This window comes from Capsicum annuum, chromosome 1 (assembly GCF_002878395.1).
Source record: "Capsicum annuum cultivar UCD-10X-F1 chromosome 1, UCD10Xv1.1, whole genome shotgun sequence".
Taxonomy (NCBI): Eukaryota; Viridiplantae; Streptophyta; class Magnoliopsida; order Solanales; family Solanaceae; genus Capsicum; species Capsicum annuum.
Genome location: NC_061111.1, coordinates 54,305,239 through 54,324,677, shown reverse-complemented (window position 1 = coordinate 54,324,677; position 19,439 = coordinate 54,305,239). Strand labels below are relative to the sequence as shown.

At 35.3% G+C, this 19,439-nt stretch overlaps 1 protein-coding gene across 3 annotated transcripts in view; it reads right to left on the bottom strand.

The window, feature by feature from the left end:
• The window catches only part of LOC107874779 (DNA repair protein XRCC2 homolog), a 30,075-nt gene extending 11,007 nt beyond the window's left edge, over positions 1–19,068 (bottom strand). The window contains exons 1-4 of one of the 3 annotated variants that reach the window (XM_047393960.1): positions 18,786–19,066; positions 16,162–16,309; positions 12,764–12,921; positions 1,887–1,957 (exon numbers count right to left, since the gene is read on the bottom strand). In XM_047393960.1, coding sequence (XP_047249916.1) covers positions 1,887–1,957; positions 12,764–12,921; positions 16,162–16,309; positions 18,786–18,968 — 560 coding nt within the window. In that variant the 5' untranslated portion in view covers positions 18,969–19,066. Of the gene's footprint in view, positions 1–1,886; positions 1,958–12,763; positions 12,922–16,161; positions 16,310–18,785 lie in introns of all 3 variants that reach the window. The other 2 variants (XM_016721523.2, XM_047394005.1) reach the window with 2 other exon arrangements.
• Between the last annotated feature and the right edge of the window lie 371 nt (positions 19,069–19,439).

The following is a 19,439-nucleotide window of genomic DNA, read 5'->3' as shown; positions in this document are numbered from 1 at the left end:
AACTTAGCTACACCATTAAGGAGCATTAAAAGTTATAAGAGGGGAAAAACTAAAGTAGGCACAGAGAAGAGGAACATAGACGGAACATCTGAACACACTTTAGCTGACCTAACAGATAATCACTAAATGGACAGTTAATTGTGAAAAACAATCCTAATGCCTGGACAATGATCTGGTGAGTTAACAGAGAACAACCAAATCGATAATTCAGTTTCACTAGTTCTTTCAACCTACATGACAGATCTTGTTAATAAAAACATCTAGTCCGAGTGAAAACAGGACAAGATTATACTCCCCACCCCATGGGACCTGCCAAAGAATCAGACAAGGAACTAATGATAAGAATGCAAGATAACAAATATAACAAGGCACGTTTTGTGGGTTCGGGAGGAGGTTGAGTTTCCATGTAATGCAATATGGGTTCAAAATGCGCCAAGGAAGGTGTGTCCTTTTCACTTGGCTAGCCACTAGAGAGGTGATTTTGACGGCCGAAAATCTTAGAAAGCGGAAGCTTGTCTGCGTTAGTTGGTGCTACATGTGCAAGGAGACGGGCGAGGATGTGGATCACCTCCTTATACATTGCGGGTACCATTCGATTATGGCGGGATATGTTTAGATGGTTTCACACTCCTTGGATAATGCCAAGAACTGTGAAAAATCTGATGCTGAGTGGAAGAGCAGAAGAAGGAGGAGAAGACAAAGGGCTTGGAATATGGTTCCGATAGTGTTAATGTGGGTAGTTTGGAGAAAGAGAAAGAGAAGAGCCTATGAGGGTGTAGAATCAAGTTTCTTGCAATTGAGTAGTCTCCGCGCTCTTATTTTCTTTTGGTGTAAACAGAAAGTTCCTTCTAGCTTAGGGGATTGGGTGGATTTTGTAGAGCTTCATATTTTGTAGAGTTTTGATCTTTTGGTAACCTATGTATACGACCGATTTGGTCTTGTTTATGAATGAAAATTCTTTTACTTGATCAAATTAAAACAATGCACGTTTTGATAAATAGCTGTGTCCTTGGATGTTTCCCTGATAAAGAAAAGGATCATTTTTAGAGAAGACTATCTTATTGGTAGCACCATAGAGTAGGCTGCTTTAACATGGCCACATGAAGGAATTAGCAAATTGCCTAAAAGCAAAGATAATTCAAGATTTATACACTATCAGAAATTGTTTGATGTATCAATCAATATACTTGTCCTAAGAATACTTCTTTTCTGTAGTTTGATCGGAAAATGTTTAACGCATAAACAAGGATAAATTAGATCCTTTTTAAGCCCAATAATGGATGTTATCATTGTTTAGATACCAGTTTGGGTCGTCAGGGTAGGATATTACTTGGTGGGTGTACTTTTCTTGTTATGCTACCTTGTTTCATGCTTTATTACGAACTTGTTTACTAGTCTTCGTGTACTATTCCTTGTAGACGTCGTATTTATGTCATGTCAGCCTATTCCATGCTTTATTACGGATCTGATTATTATTCCTTGTCTTGAGCCGGGGGTCTATCGGAAACAGCCTTTCTACTTCTCCGGAGGTAGTGGTATGGACTGCGTACATCTTACCCTCCCCAAACCCCACTATGTGGGAATACACTGGGTTTGTTGTTGTTGTTGTATCATTGTTTAGATACCTTTGCTACTTGGCCATAACTGTTTATGTATACTTCATTTTATCATGGGGAATTAAAACAGCTTCACCACTTCTTGAACATGTTCACACAAATGCTTTGACGTCAATGGTATGCACTTGCTAGAGAGGTCAATGTAAGAACTCCACTGCAAATGACAACCCTGCTCATAGTAATCAACCATTAAAACCTCAAGTGTCTCTTTATTATTTGTGTGAAACTAAACAACAAAGTCAACAACAAGAAGAGATCAAAAGAAGAAACCTGTCAATCATAAGCAAATAAACACCAGTACCATGTGCCTCTTTTTCCTTTTGAAGTTGGAAATGCAACGTCTGCAACAAAACGAGGTTGAAATAATAGGCAACAACTTGTATATACATTGAATTATTTATATTCAAAGATAAAGAAAGTATCTCACAAACTATGCCAAACAAAAGAATACTTTGTCGAAATACAGAAAATGATAAATAAGAATACAATTAACAGCATATATTCACAGTCCAAAAGTGTTGGATTATGTCAAATTATGCAAACAGCTCGTCTAAAAGTCTAAAATGTTGAAAGGATACAGTGTTTTTTACCTAATCATTAACACATCTGATACTCTACAGTGAGTCAAGCACATCAACATCTTTTTGTAAAGTATGGCGATGAGACTTGAACTCAGAAGTTTCTATTGACCTCTATCTAACTCAACTAACTTTGTTTAAAAGATGGACATTGAGCCTTATGCAGCTCCTAAAATCCGATCACGAGGTAGATTGTCAAAATCACAGTACGTTTCTTATTCTTAATTAATCTAGAACGCTCTTAACATCCCTCTCAAGACTAGACATCAGAAACGTGAATAACTTAAGATCAAGGCCTAGAATTGAGAAGCACAACAAGGACGAGTGTTTTGATACAATGTTGAATTGTGCGACCAACAACTACAAACAGTTATGCATCAATGCCAAGCAAGTTAGGTTTGACTATATGACTTCTCATAGTCCATATTACACCATTTGAACCCATTACAATTCAATATTGTAAACACTTAGTTCCATAAGCACTAAAAGTTCTATACATTTTCTACTAGCATACAAACCTCTAGTGAGACTAACCAACTCCCAGCACTTGGAATTAAAGTAAACATACTAACTTGATTAAAACTTAGTCAAATTAATTTGTATCATCTTTATTTCAATTGCACCTTATTAATTGCCAGGTATGCATGGATTCATGGAGATTGTAAGTTTTACCGGACAACTTCCTTCCCGTCAGTGGTTCCTTGTTAACACATTCATTGAGCATGGTTCACACTATGGGCCAGCGGGAGGTCGACATAGGACAAGACCAACCCCATCTCTGATGGCCTTAACTCATTTTTCTTCTATGTGTGCTACTTGCAGTTTCTACCAAAGGGCTGTCCGGAGCACTAAAACTCCCGCTATCCCGAGGAAGGATTGGACCACAAGGGGCTATTGTATGCAGCCTTATCTTGCATTTCTACAAGAGGTTGTTAATACATGATCCTGAAATAGAAATCTTAGCCTATGTACATTATGAAAGGAAATCAACCTTGTTAGAGCGGTAAAGAGTTAAAATGTTTTTGTCGGATTTGGAATTGAAAATATATTAATTTTTAGTAAATAATTTTTGTTTTCTCCAGAGAATGCCAGAAACTAGTTTGGGACATGCTAAGTCTAGATGGGACGATGAAACTCATCTTAATTTTTTAGAATTGTGAAAAAGAAATAGATCAAACATTTATTTATCGAAAGATGGAAAGAAAAATATGAGTGCTGAATTCAGTAGAATGGCTGGAAGAAAATATAACAAACACAAACAAAAAACCATTGGGATTACACGAAGAAGGAATGAACTCTTTTTAAGAGCTAATTAGAGGGGAGAAAGGTTTAGGATGAGATGCCACGAAAAATACAATTATGGCAGATGATGATTGGTGGGACCAGGAAATTATGGTACATCTCTTACAACGTTCTATGTCTTTTCTTATAGCTTTTGGTACTAAATTTCTTGATTTGTTTAAAGTAGTTTATTTTTCTACAAAAGAATGTCAAGTATAAAACGTTAAGAAATAAAGATCTTTCACTTTTATGGTTTCGCTATAATGCATTGTTTGCTAATATTGTTACCACAAGAGAAGAAGCACGTGCAGCAAATCAAGAACAAATGTCTGGCATCGAAGCAGATCTCGATGAAGATGGAATAAATAATATTGAAGGCTATAAAAGAGAAAACTTTACTAATCCTAATGGTGAAAAGATTGATGATATGCGAAATGTGGACTTTGTTATGTTTCATGAACCTTCACTTAAAAGACAAAAAGCTAAGTGGTATTGACAGTGGAAATCAAGTAAAAAAAAGCAAGACAAAAGTTGTTCAGCATCAACAAAACGAAAAATATACTCTAATAGAGTTTATGTCTAGCCAAAGAATTATTACATCTCCACATAGAAATGAACCCATATCGAAAAGGGTAAGGACATGTTGACAAATACAACTGATATGCTTGAAGGGAGTGACACGTTCAACTATTTTGTGAACATGTTTCTTAAGAAAATGATGCATTAAGTATTTTATAAGTTGTCTTGTAATGAACCTAGGAAGTCGTGGTTGGAGTATAACTATTAGTTATAACTGAAGAAAATGTTATTGTGGTTAAGCACTTTCATTGATTCATGTTCAAACTTTATGGTTGTATGCTTAAACTTTTTTTATTGCTTTTTGTTTTAGACGTAGACTTGTGGTTGTATGGTTGAACATTTTTTATGGTAAGCTAAAATTATCGGTATATGTTTGCAGAACCGTTTTTACAATATACAACCACAAAATATTAGATTGGTTACTCATATTATATTATATGTTCATGTATTGTGTCTCAGTGTATTACCTCGTACGACATCCCCTTCATAGAAAATGACACCCTGTTGAGCATCGCCATGTTCATCTCCTTCATCATCCTATAACATTGAACTCTCACGAGCAATGGACCCATTTTGCTAACCGTCATCACCACAAATTGCGTGAACGGTATATATGGCAAAAAGATTATATATTTCAATTTGTGTTAAACCAAAGAAGTGCATACCCAATATGCCAAGATTAGTATCAACGACCTTATTTTTTCTTGATTCCCTATCTAAAAACAAACAGGTGGTATAGAAAATAGACATTTCCTGCCATAGTTAGACAAAGCAATCCGAGTTATTCATGCAACCAAAGTATGGATGGGGCAATCATTTTCTATGATAGGGGATGAAGTTCCAATGATAATTAAAATCTATTTATTTTTAGATTGGGAATCAAGAAAAATAAGGTCGTCAATACTAATCATGGGATATTAGATATGCACTTCTTTGGTGTAACACAAAGTGAAATGTAGAATCTTTTTGCCATATATACCGTTCACGTAATTTGTGGTGATGATGGTTAGCAAAAAGGGTCTATTGCTCTTGAGAGTTCAATGTTACAGGATGATGAAGATGAACATGGTGATGCTCAACAGGGTGTCATTTTCTATGATGGGGATATGTCGTATGAGGTAATACATCGAGACACAATACATGAACATATGATATGAGTATCAATCTAATATTTTGTGCTTGTATAGTTGTAGAAAATGTACCGCTAACACATACTGATAATTCAACTTGCAATAAAAAGGTTCAAACATACAAGCGCACGTCCACAACGTCTAAACAAAAAGCAATAAATAAAGTTTAACCATACAACCATAAAGTTGAACATGAATAAATGAAAATGTTTGACCATAATAGCACATTCTTCACATTTTCTTCAGTATAACTGATAGTTATACTCCAACCATGACTTTCGAGCTTTATCACAAGACAACTTATAAAATGTTTGACGCATCTCTATCTTAAGAAATATGTTTACAAAATAGTTGAACATTTCACACTCTTCATGCATATCACGAATATTTGCCAACATGTTCATACACTTCTCAATGGTGGCTCATTTCTACGCGGAGATGTAGTGATGCTTTGGTTATACATACACTCTATTAGAAAGGGTATTTCCCGTCTCATTAATGCACTACAGCTTTTGTCTTACTTTTTTTTTACTTAACTGCCACTACCAATACCACTTAAAGATTTTTACTTTTTTAGTGAAGGTTTAGGAAACAATAACGTCTATATATTGCATATAATCACTCTTTTCACCAATAGGATTAGTTAAGCGTTCCCTATTATAGCCATCAATACCGTTACCCAACTTCATCGAGACCTACTTCTATGTCAGATGCTTGTTCTTGATTTGTTGTGCGTGCTCCTTCTCCCATGCAGTACATCATAGCGAAACCATAAGAGTGAAATATCTTTGTTTTTGAACTTTTTATATTTAACATTCTTTTGTAAAAAAATAAACTACTTTGCAAACCAAGAAATTTAGCACTGAAAGATGTAAGAAAGATTGACAGAACGCTGTAAGAGATGTATCTTAATTTTTCGCACCAATCATCATCTAATATACTTGTATTTTTCGTGACATCCCATCCCAAACCTATCTCCCCACTAATCAACTGCTTAAACTGAGTTCATTCCTTCTTCATATAATCCCAATGATTTTTCATTTGTGTTTTCTTATAGTTTTTTCCCATCATTCTACTGATCAATACTCATATTTTTCTTTCCATCTTTCAGTAAATAAAAGTTTGGACTATTTCCTTTTATAACCTCTTTTTCACACAATTCTAAAAATTTAAGATGGGTACCATCGTCCCACTTAGGGGTCGTTTGGCAGAGTGTATTGGAAAAACTAATGCAAGCATTAGTAGTACCTTGTTTGGTACCATATTTAACTATGCATAAATAATACTTGTACCAATTATACACTATATTGTGTATTGAGGTGTGTACTAATAATACACACCATTTTTCATGTATTAGTAATGCAAGACTTTCAACACATGTATTAATTTATTAAATAACATTATTACCCCTTAAATTATTTTTCCGCCTTCTTTTCCCACCATATTACTCCCAGTTCCTTTCCCACCATATCTCTAGGAAGCCCTTTGCCTGCATTGCTTCCAATATCTATTTAAGAGCTCTTAGATCCTTGCCCGAATGGGTGAATTCTAGATCTTTCCATCTCTTTACTATCTCGTTGTAATCAGAAGGAAAGGGGTCTGCAGGCTTTACTGGAGCTTTTGTTGTCCTGGATATAGGTTTCTCCTGCAGAACTCAAGTCCTATCAGGTTGCTTCCAGGTTGCTGGTTTAATGGGAAACCTGGAGATAGGTTTCATAGCCATATCAGGGATTCTCCACCGAGGAAAAGTAGGTTCTTTCCACAAATTCTTAGAGGAAAGGGTTTGAGGAAAGGGTAATTCGGTAAACAAATATTTTTTTACAAAAATTATATAACTATATATTATCTTTAATACATCAAACCAAACAATATGTAAAAATAATGTATGTGTAACTAATACCAGCATTACTAATACTTGCATTAATAATACGGGCATTACTAATACACCATATTTTGCATTATTCTTATATACTCTACCAAACGACCCCTTAGCATTATCAATGTCACAAACTAATTTCTACATTCTCTGAAGAAAAAGTTATTTACTAAAATATTTATGTATTTTCAATCCCAAATCCAACAAAAATATCAACAACAATGTTAGGATCTTTAGGGAAGGATCGAGTCACAAGGCTATATATAAATTCACATTGTTAAACAGAGGTTGAAACCCTAGAGTTCAGAGTTCAGTAGAAAAGAAAACTCCAATCTCTTCAGCTCGTAAAGGGAAACTAAAACCTTAGAATTAAATAGAGATAACTTCAATCTCTTGTTTTTTGTTAAACTACAACTTAATGATTTACTCATCCAAAACCCCTCTAAATAGGAGTCCTGTTACAACAATAGTCTAATTTTATAAAAGTAGGAAATATAAAATCATATTCTTGAAAGTCTAATCCTTATGAAAGTAGAAAACATAAAATCATATTCTCGAAAGTCTAATCCTTATGAAAGTAGGAAACATGAATCATGAAACATAAAAACCTATTCTAGACTAATAACAATAGCTAACACAAATCCTATTCTAGTCTAGAATAATAAATAAAGCTACTAATAATATAATTATTTTTTATTTTAATTGTCTTAAATGCATCCATAAAATTACTCCCCTCTCATTGAAAGAGCTTATTCTCAAGCTCGAATTAAGGACAGTCATCCAGAACTTTTGAATAGTGTCAACTGAACATCCAATTCCAAACCTAGACAATTTTTCTTGAAATTGGCATTGATAAATTTCAACTATACCAGTTTGCCAAAGTGTAACTAATTCGCCCATCGGTTGCTACTTTCTGGAGGTCCAAATCACTGGAAATAACGTTTCTAAAATTCATCTGACCTCATTGGGCCTTCTGCTCGTTTAAGTCGACAATACCATAATTGTGTTTTTCCCAACATGTGAAACTCAACCACTCCAACCTTTTCCCTTCAGTTGTATATTGATTTTCAAAAAAATAATCACAACAATGTGCCCGAATTAATGGGTCGTTGGTGTCGTAATAAGTACAAAAATCCATCTTTGCGTAGCTTGGTACTATTGAATGAGAATTACCACTTGTTAGATGATTCTGATTGGCTAGTTGAATAGGCGATGGATTTCATTAAATAGCAAGAATTGTTGATCTGCCAATCGTCGGAGCGCTACTCCACTTAGGTGTTGCTAGTTTTGTGGAGCCGATTCCCAAGCTAGAAATTTGTTCTTGAATGACTTGGGACAATTCTTTATCCAAGGCATTGTTCCATTGCTGCAATTTAATAGTCCGTTAGGGTTCCTATAATCACACGTTCTTCCTCGAATCTGGAATTGATCTCGCCGTCCATTATGTTGGGCTTTGATACCAAATTATTAAAATTTTCGAGAAAAATCAATTCACAAGTCAATATAGAAATTCAGCTCGTAAAAGGAAGTTTGAAACCTTAGAGTTCAATGGAAGAGAGAACTTCAATCTCTTCAGCTCGTTAAAGGAAGGCTGAAACCTTAGAATTTAATGGAAGATAGAATTTTGATCTCTTGTTTTTTGTTAAACTACGACTTACTGATTTATTCCTCTAAAACCTCTTAAATAAGAGTTCTATTACAACAATAGTTTAATCCTTAAGAAAATAGAAAACATAAAACTCTATTCTAGAAAGTCTAATCCTTATGGAAATAGGAAACATAAAACTCTATTCTAGACTAATAACGGTAGCTAACATAGATCCTATTCTAATAATAAGTAAAGCTACTGCTAATATAATTAATTTCTTGTTTTAATTGTCCTCAACGCATCCACAACAAATAATTTTACATAAAACCTGATTTTTATGCAGCGATAAACTTAGAAAAGAAAAAACTATAAATATAGCAACAATGTATTCAATCATCTATTTGAAGATTTTGACCAGAAATAATAGTAGATTAACAAGTAAAAGGCACAACAATAATGTACATGCCACTAAAATGGCAGAGATGGAGAGATTCTATAGATTCAAAGGGTAAAGAAGAACTTATCACAAGCTCGATTTGACAATGAAATCTTTGAGCAAAACTCCAATGCAGGGACGGAGGAAAGAAAGAAGAATGTAATCCTATCCAAGCGGGCTCGAAATCGCTGAAGAATAAAGGAGAAAGATCGAAGATATATCGAGGAAAGTGAAAGATGGAGGAGAAGCGGCTGAGGCGAATGAAAGAAATAAAGGAGTTCGATACATTTTAGGGCTAAAAAACGGGGGTAATGTTGGAATTAGGAAAAAATATAAAGGATAAAAGAGTAAATATTTTGGCCAAACTTAATAGAATTTTAAGTTAAAAGGCAAAAAGGGTGGTGGTGGGGGGGGGTCTAAAGTAATTTTTTATTTTACCTAGCACCTAAAAAAGCTAAAAAAGAGATTAAACGCTGGTCAGCGTTTCATCCTATCCAAACGAGCTCTTAGTATTTTAGTTATAGAACATTTACTTTATTAGCATTGAACTTGATTGTTATCACAATATACATGGCTTATTATTCCCATATAAGGAGTACTTTGTCTACATTGTTGATCAACTCAATGAAAAGTTTATTCTATTTTTTACACGACATTAGAGCCTTTGAGATATAGCTAGATTTGGGTGGTGTTTGCTGCCGGAAGGTGGTGTTAACCGACTTGTGCTTCCTGGTCAGTGTGTCATTCTTTTGTTCTTACTTTGGTGTCTGACGTCACTCCTCCCTATGGAAAACCAGCTCCCGCTACTCATCTCGCTGACAATTTTCATCTTTCAGGCAATTGTTCAAGCATTGCTCTTCAGTACAAGAGTGTTCAAGCGTTACTGCTCATCTCTCTGGACAGTGGGGAACGATGCCCACCTCCGAACAATGAAATTCTTGCCATTGTGGGACCAATTCAAGCTGTATTGATAATGTCTATTTAGAACACTAACTCTTGGTGACTGAGAATGATTTTTTTCATTTATAGTGCAAGAAGCACTTTCTTTAGCTATTTATAGTGCAAGAAGCACTTTCTTTAGCTATGGATTTACCAACAATTTCCTAAAGAATGAAGTCCGACACGCTTTTCTTTTTGGTGATAGTGCATTTATTCTAGCGAGAATTCAGCATCAACTTTCTACTCTTTTAAAAACGGTTTTCTTACTTAGAGTTCGAGGAATCATGATAGAATATCAAAATAACATACATCTAGATTCCTACATGTATCGATTGTACTTGAAGAATATTCTATAGGATACCTTAGGGTGTTTTATATTTACTTATAGAATATTTACTAACCTTATTAGCATTGGAATTGATCACCACCATATTATGTAAGCCTGTGACTCTAATAAAAGGAGCACTTAGTCAATGAAAAGTTTCTTTTATTTTTTGCAAATCTCCATGCTAATAAGGTAAGTAAAAATTTCTTAGAAAATACAAAACATCAAGATATCCGATAGAATATTCGGTAAGATTTTCCCTATTCAAGTAGAATAAATCTAGACATATATTGTCTTGATATTCTAATAGCCTCCATTAAACTCAAAAGTTTCCACTTTTGAGTTTACTTATTTTGAAACATATAGAAAGTTGAGGTCAACTTTTTTTCAAACTGCTTTGTAATGCTTTTACTTGAACCGAGGGTCTATCGAAAAGAGCTTCCCTACCTTGTAGATGTAAGGTATGTGTACACACTACCCTCATCAGACCCCACCTGTGGAAGTTGAGGTCAATGCTAAAATAATGCACAATCGCAAAAAAGAAAAGAGGTGTTAGAGGTCTTTCCTTCGAAATTCGCTGGCAATTGCACAATGGAAAAAAAAATATTTTTTGAACTACACAAAAAGAAATCTATTCTTAATTACTCAAAATAGATATGGCGTTGCAAATCTCCCAGACACCAAGTGTGACTTGAATTGGCACATCAATCACAAGAAGTTTTTCACATTGAGGGGATGATTTTGATATATGACAATTCGACGAAGAGAAAGATTACATGTGGCACACAAGTGTAAAAGTTAGGGAGAAGACATGAATCACCTCCTTTAACATAGTCAGATACATCTCCCTTGTGGGAAATATTGCCATGGAAAGTCTTGTGCGGATGATGCCACCACGAGAATCCTATACGAGTAGGAGATTAGGTGTCGTCCATAGTGAACCATATTTATTTTTGTAAGGTTTTCTACTTATTTGATATACTTCCCGTCTACAAGTGTTCATTACCTTTGTTAATAAAATTTATTACTTAAACAAAAACAATAATCACAAGAAGTCAAGGCAGTGTTCAGGAATGCGCTCGCATCGTCGCATAATGCGATGATGCAAAGCGATGCGAGCTCGCCTCGCTGCGTGTGGCTGATGCAAAGCGCATCATGTTGGTTTTATTTTTACGGTCAATTTTAAATTTAAAAAAGAGTCACTTCGTGTTGATTTTATATTTAGGATCAATTTAAATTTTTAAAAAATAAAGTCTACTGTCGTGACTACGCATGCTGCGATTTTCTAAGAGTTAACTTTGAAGTCCACTGCTGCGACTTCTTCTTCTTCACTATGCGAGTACCACTACTACGCCTTCTTCTTCTTCACTGTTTCACTTCAATGACGCACTCGCATCGCTTCACGCTTCCCTAAACACAGAGTCAAGGTTTAGATGAGGGTATAGGTCATATAGAAAGTAGTAGCTCTAGGCGTGGGAGAGAAGAAAGGTGCTTATACAATTCTAGAGCAAGGAACAACGCTTGAACACTGCTAGGAAGAGCAATGCCTAAATGGTTTGCAAAGGAGCAACACCCTAACAATTGCCTGTAGAGAGGTATCAAGGGCTGCTGGAGAGAGGAGAGGCATCGGACATTGATAGAAGGACGAAAAGAAGAAAACATTGGTAGGATGGGCGATACACATTCGTGAGGATGGTCTGCTAGTAGCACAAATTGATTGTCTTTACCAAGATTGTAGAAGCTCTGACATCATATTTAAGTTAATAGATCTTGGGCCTAACCAATCAAAAAAATACTATCTTGTGAGGTGAGGATAACACAAGACTACATAAGGAGATATCTCATTTCCTTAACTAATACGAGACACTTTAACACCCAATCGCATGCAAAAAGCCGAATATCTAGAGCATGGATAACATAACTTGGAACTCAACATAGCCAAGCCTCCTTAATATACAATTGTTAACACTTAATATCCCATCCCCCCCACCCCCTATCTTCAGGGTATTTCATATATATTCATCTAAGGAGACGACATTTATCATTCTTAAACGAAAATAGTTCACAAATGTTCAGTAAATGAAAAGAGGTACAAGTTTCTAAGTTTTATACCAATATATTTTAACAAGACAATGTCAACGTAGAGCCATCTCAACCTTGATCAATCATTCACTCACTTTATTTACATATCTACCTTCAAAGGTATTGCAGAAATTGTCTGGAATGCTGGTTGTAACAATAATCTTAAATAACAAGATCTAACGAAGCATTAGCAAGGTCAAAGGAACAAAAGCTATAGGTATATTGATAGCAAAGATGACTCATTAAAAATGAGAAAAAGATAGGTAGAAAAGCATAGAAGCAAAAAATAGATAAAATGTGGAAGTTAAAACCTTAGTGCTCATTCTAACTCACCTTAAGAGTAGCAAGAAATTCGAAACTATCATAACAGCGGATGTACAAGAACCTTCTCATGCTGACAGCGAGCAATTCTTTGTCATATTCAGCGCATGCATCCTTTGATCCACTAGGAGAATCATCCACCTTTTTTAGATTGTGGCCTACACCATTGCCTGATTAGACATAATAAACCAAATACTACTTCCGTCAAATGTGTGAGGCCATAAACACGTTTAGTTACTATCTTTTCCACCATTATGAACATGTGTGTGTATCTTCAATTGTGCAAGGGCAGGTTTTGAGACGGTAGGTCATGGGTTTGAGGCGTAGACGTAGCCTCTTAGAAAAAATGCTGGGGGAAGGCTGCACACTGGATATTACTATTCTTCCTCCACCGCCTAGTGTCAGGAAGCATTTTGTGTAGGGGGCAAGCCCTTATTCTGCTTCAGCTGCACCTTTCCCTGCTAAGCCTCGAGCTTGTCACTTGAATTACACTTTAAAATTTGCAGAGAAGACTATCAGAATTGGAATTTTTCTTTTGATAACCAAAAAATCTTCGAGGGCTAGTAGAGCACGGTTTAAAAATTCAGTGGACACCATAATTGGGAACCTTTATGATTTCACCCTTGGAAAACAGTATTTTCTATTTTCTACTTTCTCGTACAAAAAATTCAGAAAAGGATATTGGTCATTAGAGAAATGCCAACAACTACTATCAAGGAAGCATAGCTCTCAACTCTTGCCAAATTTTCAGTGATACCTATGTGCTTCATTTATGTTTAGTTCCTACTGAAAAGTATGAAATGTCACTAATATTCACCAAGATGATCCATATGGATACAAGTGTTCAGAACTCTGAAACTCTATCAAACTATCTACAGTTAAAAGGGTCTTTTATTTACACCAAAAGCATAATCAGAAAACAGAGTTGTTGATTTCCAGATGGGTCAGTCAACTGCTTTCCTCCTGTTTTATTCTCAACATATCATCCATCAGATGCAACACAATGCCAAATTCCAAACTTCCTGCCTTTCCTTACCTATTCTGCTCAACCTCACGTTGCACGAGCATCAACAACCGTTAAGGGAGTACCCTTCATATATTAAACATGGAATACACCATACCACACAGCTCCATGACATAGAAAAAATGAGACGCAAATGTTTAGTCTTTTTTCCTTTCTTGCACTTACAATACCAACACAACATTATACAACTCTACTCTTAATCCTATTCAACATAGACCTTTAATAAGTTGGCAATTTGCCAACCTCTTGGCACTTTCAAGCTTGAATTATCCCCTTATTTCATTTGATTCGAGGTGATTCTCACGTTAAATTGCTCGTTTGTGTAGGTAATGGATGAATACAAGGTTGAGCTACCCATACGAGTCAAATGGGATGCGAAAAGTGATGAATAGGAGCTCAAAATAACACATTGGAGGGGTGAAGCCCACATGCGCACACAGGTGGGAAGGCAGCTTGGAGAATTAAGTTCTGGAAGAGCTAACTGTGTTGGCACTTTCCAAGAACGCAAATTTGGGGTTTTAAACGGGGTTCTTCAGCTGCATAACTCTATCTTTGTACTTTTTGAAGCTTGAGAAACATAGAGTGAAATCCTAAGAGTGAAATTAGTGACTTTCTTTTGCCTTTTATTGAATTTGAATTTCAATTCTTGTGATAATCTTTGATTCAATGGAAGAATGGAATGAGGATTTGGGTAATTTTCCTCTTTCTCTATGAGTAACTAATTTCTTTGCTTAGGGTTATGCTTGAGTAAGTTGTGATAATTGTACGGGTGTTGTTTATTTGTCTTTTACTCCTACTCCATGTTTTCAGTCTATAATTAGAGGTTGCAAACTCTAGTTAATCTTAGAACCCTTGACAAAGGGAATGAGGGTGATGAATAGGAGTGAACAATAACTTGATGTCATTTCTCATATAGTTACACTAGTGAGGTGTTCGAAAAAACCCACTCGTGAGATTTTGACGTTTGATTGATAAATTAACACTAAAAATACTCATAATCCAGCCTACCCATGACTATTTGCTGAATCTAGACAAATTTTCAATCACCCATACATGCACTCACCCTTATAATAGCATAACCCCAAGTCCCATTATACACTTGATTTCAACTCTTTCTCTAATCTTCGAAGTTAGCATTTCAACTACGATTAACTTGACAATTACAATTTGTTCGACTTAAACCCCCAATTTTATTTACCCATTTGATTTTCATCACATTACAAGCCAACTTGTAGCCGCTAAAAACTTGAGACTGAAGCTTGTGCTCTCATTCCCTGTGGATTCAACCCGGACTCTTGTTGGATAAAGTATATTGACAACGACCGCTTATATTGTGATATATAATTTGAGCATCATCAACTTTATCGTACTTTCGAATCTTCTGATGCAGTCACTGAATTTTAATCTTTTTTGCCAATAAACATCCTATAGAACTTAAGAGTTAAATAGCTAACCTTACACCTCTACATTGGAAACTCTAATCTATACAAGTTACTCAAAATTGAGATCTGCGAGCATTCAGAAGATGCTCCAAAAGCCAACAAATGACAGGCAGCTCAATTCATAAAATTATACTGCATTTTCCATTGGGTATGCTTGAATTACAGTTCATTTTTTTTGATCAAGTAAATGATAATAACAAGGACATCTTGACCATATACAAGGGGTATACCAAAAAAAGAAAAGACCTACAAAATAAGGTTCTTGCTTCTTGAATTACAGTATAATGAATTCCCGTCATTTTCTGAAGAATAATAGAGAATTCTGGTCATTCCAATGCCAAAAATCAAACATATCCTTTTACTTCAACCAGCTTATCAATATTGAAAGCTTCTAACATCAAGAACGGCATTTTCAATAATTACCTAATTTATTAAACCAAATATTCAGTTAAAACAAATTAATTCACAGCACCCAAGAGTTTAGTTCTTCTGTGTTAGAGAGCTTTGACACAACCTTGATTTATCTCCTCCACTTATCAGAACACCATTGCTTAAAGATGCAATATTACGATAGACTACACAAAGTTTCAAAGCATATCATCAATATTGCAAAACCAAAAAGCACAATGTACAATCACAATTAAAACTCAAGTTAACTCAGCCAAACATGAAAAAATAAAGTAAACTCTCAATTTGAAAATAGAATGGGTTGATCTACTCAACACATAAACATGTTATATTTCAAATGGTATTTCGAAATTGATTCTAAAACCAAATATGTTGATTGCAATATTATTATAGCTATTACTACTACAATGTTATGGAAAACATAAATTAGTCATACGTTTCTAGTAATTGACTAAACTACAGAAGTAGAGACTCCCAATTTTAAACAACATGAATTCCATAACACAAAACAAACAAGCTCAAGAAAAAGTATCTACCATTTGCTCGGATGATCCGCTGCTTCAGTGATCGCGAAAGGCTTAACACATCAAAACGACAATCCAGGTCAACAAACATAACTAATCGCTCCAAGCCTCCATAATTTACGCCCTTCCACTCCTTAGGCAAAATACAATTAATAGCAGCCTAGCATGGAACCAAAAAGAATCACATTAAGCTTCCTTAATGGAAGTAGGAAAAACAAGTTCTATAAGTGATATTCTATGTTTATTGTATCCTCCCACACCCAATACCCCCAACCCCTAGCCCTTGATCATCCCATCCCCACCACCCCTGAAGCCCCACACACCACCCTTCCCACCTCTATAATTTTTTACTAGATTGCATATAAATGCTATTGAGATAACACTGTTTTTTGCTTCCTTACCAAACACTAGAAACTATTTTCCTTCGTACCAAACACACACTAACTTTTTTTTGTCTTTGCCAGGAACCTATTTAATCAAAATAGGGACTTGTATGTCCATCAAGAGTATGGACAAGTGTGAGTTTTTGAGAGTTCCTTATTTGCATGATAAATTATTTCCCCTTTGTCCAAGAAGTATTATTTCATTATTTGCAAATACTCAGTTTGGTCATGTCATTTTGGGGAACTTCAACTAGAAATTGAAGTAGTTGTATGAAACTATGAAGGTGTATTTCAAGTGAAGCTTTTCAAATCTTCAACTTCCTTCCACAAACCTTTACCACAACTTCTACTTTCCTCAACTTCAACTTCAAATAATCTTCTTCCAGCTTTAACTGAAAACTGTCCAAATTCCCAATAGTATTGGTATGAAACAGACCCATACTTTTTTTATAACTGTGGTGTCCGGGCAAGACCCGCACATCCACTAATTCCACGAGATACTTGTCACCTCCCACCAGCAATAAATACGAGGTAACTCAGTCTACCAAGGCTAGGATAGATGTGAAGAGAACTCCTAGTGTGTTTGTCTCTGCTTGGATTAGAACCACGGCTTGGATTAGAACCCGAGTCCTCGTGGTTCTCACCCCACGTCATTGACTATTGGGCCACACCCTTGGGTGTTGCTGTAATAGGCTCATATTTTATTGAATTAAAAAAATAAAATAGACCCATATGGAGCAGAATGGTCGCATAGAATTCAAATAAAACATCCAACCCTAACTTATTGGTCCCGTGTCCTAAGCTCCTGCTATGCTTAGGGTTCATGAAAGGGTTGTACCATAAAAATCTATTCTAAGCAGCCTTACCCTGTATTTCTGTAAGAGGTTGTTTCCACAACTCGAACTCATGGCAACAACTTTACCAATTACGCAAAGGCTCTCCTTCTAATTGATTATTATTGGTAACAGTATAAAATGTGGGAGTCCAAGAAGCAAAATAAAAAGGCTTAATATGTAGCCAGCCTCTTTAAACTTAAGAGAATATTCCATTTAGACACTCAAACAAAATCATGTTTTGAATAAACCCTTCAACTTCTAAACAAACGTTCCAAATTAGACACTTTTTTTATAACCGTGGTGTCAGGGCCAGCTTGCGCGCACCTCGACTAATTCCACAAGAGACTACCACCTCCTACAAGCAACAGATATCAAGTAACTTTGTACATCGAGGCTAGAACAAATGGAAGAAATCACCTAATGTTTGTCTCTATTGGGAATTGAACCTGAGACCTCATGGTGCTCAATCCAAATTCATTGAACCACTAGATCACTCCCTTGGGTCTTCAAATTAGACACATTCAACTTAAATTTCAAAAGGAAAAAATGCACAAGTGTTCATTCATTGGTTCGGTAGTTAATTTTTTTTTGAGTGTGTGTTCTATCCACCAAGGCTAGATATATGGAAGAAATTACCTAGTATTTTCGCCTTTGCTAGAATTTAAACTTAAGACCTTATAATTCTCAACCCACTTAATTGACCTAGGCCATTAGGACATAAAATATGTCAACAACATCCAGTATATTCCCACAAAGTGGGGTCTGGGAAGGATAAAGTGTACGCAGTCCACCCCACTACCTCAAATGAAGTAGAGAAGCTGTTTCGGATATAGCCCTGCTCAAGACAAAGTGGGGTCTGGGAAGGATAAAGTGTACGCAGTCCACCCCACTACTTCAAATGAAGTAGAGAGGCTGTTTCGTATATAGCCCTGCTCAAGACAAATAACAATATAACAAACAAACAACATAAAAACAAACAACATAATGGGATAACACACCACTAGATAATAAAAAAAAACAAGTCATGTCATCTAATTATACCCAACAATCTCAAGTTAAAAGCCTGAGATTTTAGACTTATTGAAGCAAATACTGATAGGATAAAGTGTACGCAGTCCACCCCACTACTTCAAATGAAGTAGAGAGGCTGTTTCGTATATAGCCCTGCTCAAGACAAATAACAATATAACAAACAAACAACATAAAAACAAACAACATAATGGGATAACACACCACTAGATAATAAAAAAAAACAAGTCATGTCATCTAATTATACCCAACAATCTCAAGTTAAAAGCCTGAGATTTTAGACTTATTGAAGCAAATACTGATAAATAAAGTAAATGAAATACTTTATGTGACTAACCTAACTACTTAATAGACAAATAATAATACACACAACATAGGTGGGGCTTGCCTGTATAAGAATGCGAGTTTTTGAAGAAGGAGAAGGACCAACTATTTCGACAACGTTGCCCGGGCGAAGTGGAATGCGATGAAGTGGGGGAGGTAGTATTAGTAATGGTCGCTCTGTAAAAACCCTTGTAAGGAATTGATTCGCCGTTTCATCTACTTCGATCCATTCTTTCGCTGTCTCCATTTACACTCTTCCCCGAGAAAATTAAGTGGGAAATGATAAAAAAAGTTTTGAATTAAAAATGGTGATAAAGTTTTATTTAAATTATGATTAAATTAATTAGGATGTTCAAACTCCAAATTTTAAATTTTGGATCCCTTTTTCTTATTTTTTAATCTTTTTTCTTCTTTTTCTTTTTCTTCAGCTTTTTTTTCTTATTTTTTTGTCTCTCTCTAAATTTTTGTCTTCTTCCATTTTCTCTTCTTATTTTTCTTTCTCTTTTCATTTCATTGTTCCTTTTCAAATTTTCATAGACTATTTTTATAAAAATGAATTAAAAAGTTTAAGAAGAAATTTTTTGATTTCTTTTAAAAATTAATGAAGAAATAATTTAGCAAATTCAGTAACTACGAGAGTTGTTTCAGCAACTATGAGAGTTGGTTCAGCAAATACGAGAGTTGCTTCAGCAACTATGAGAGTTGGTTCAACAACTAT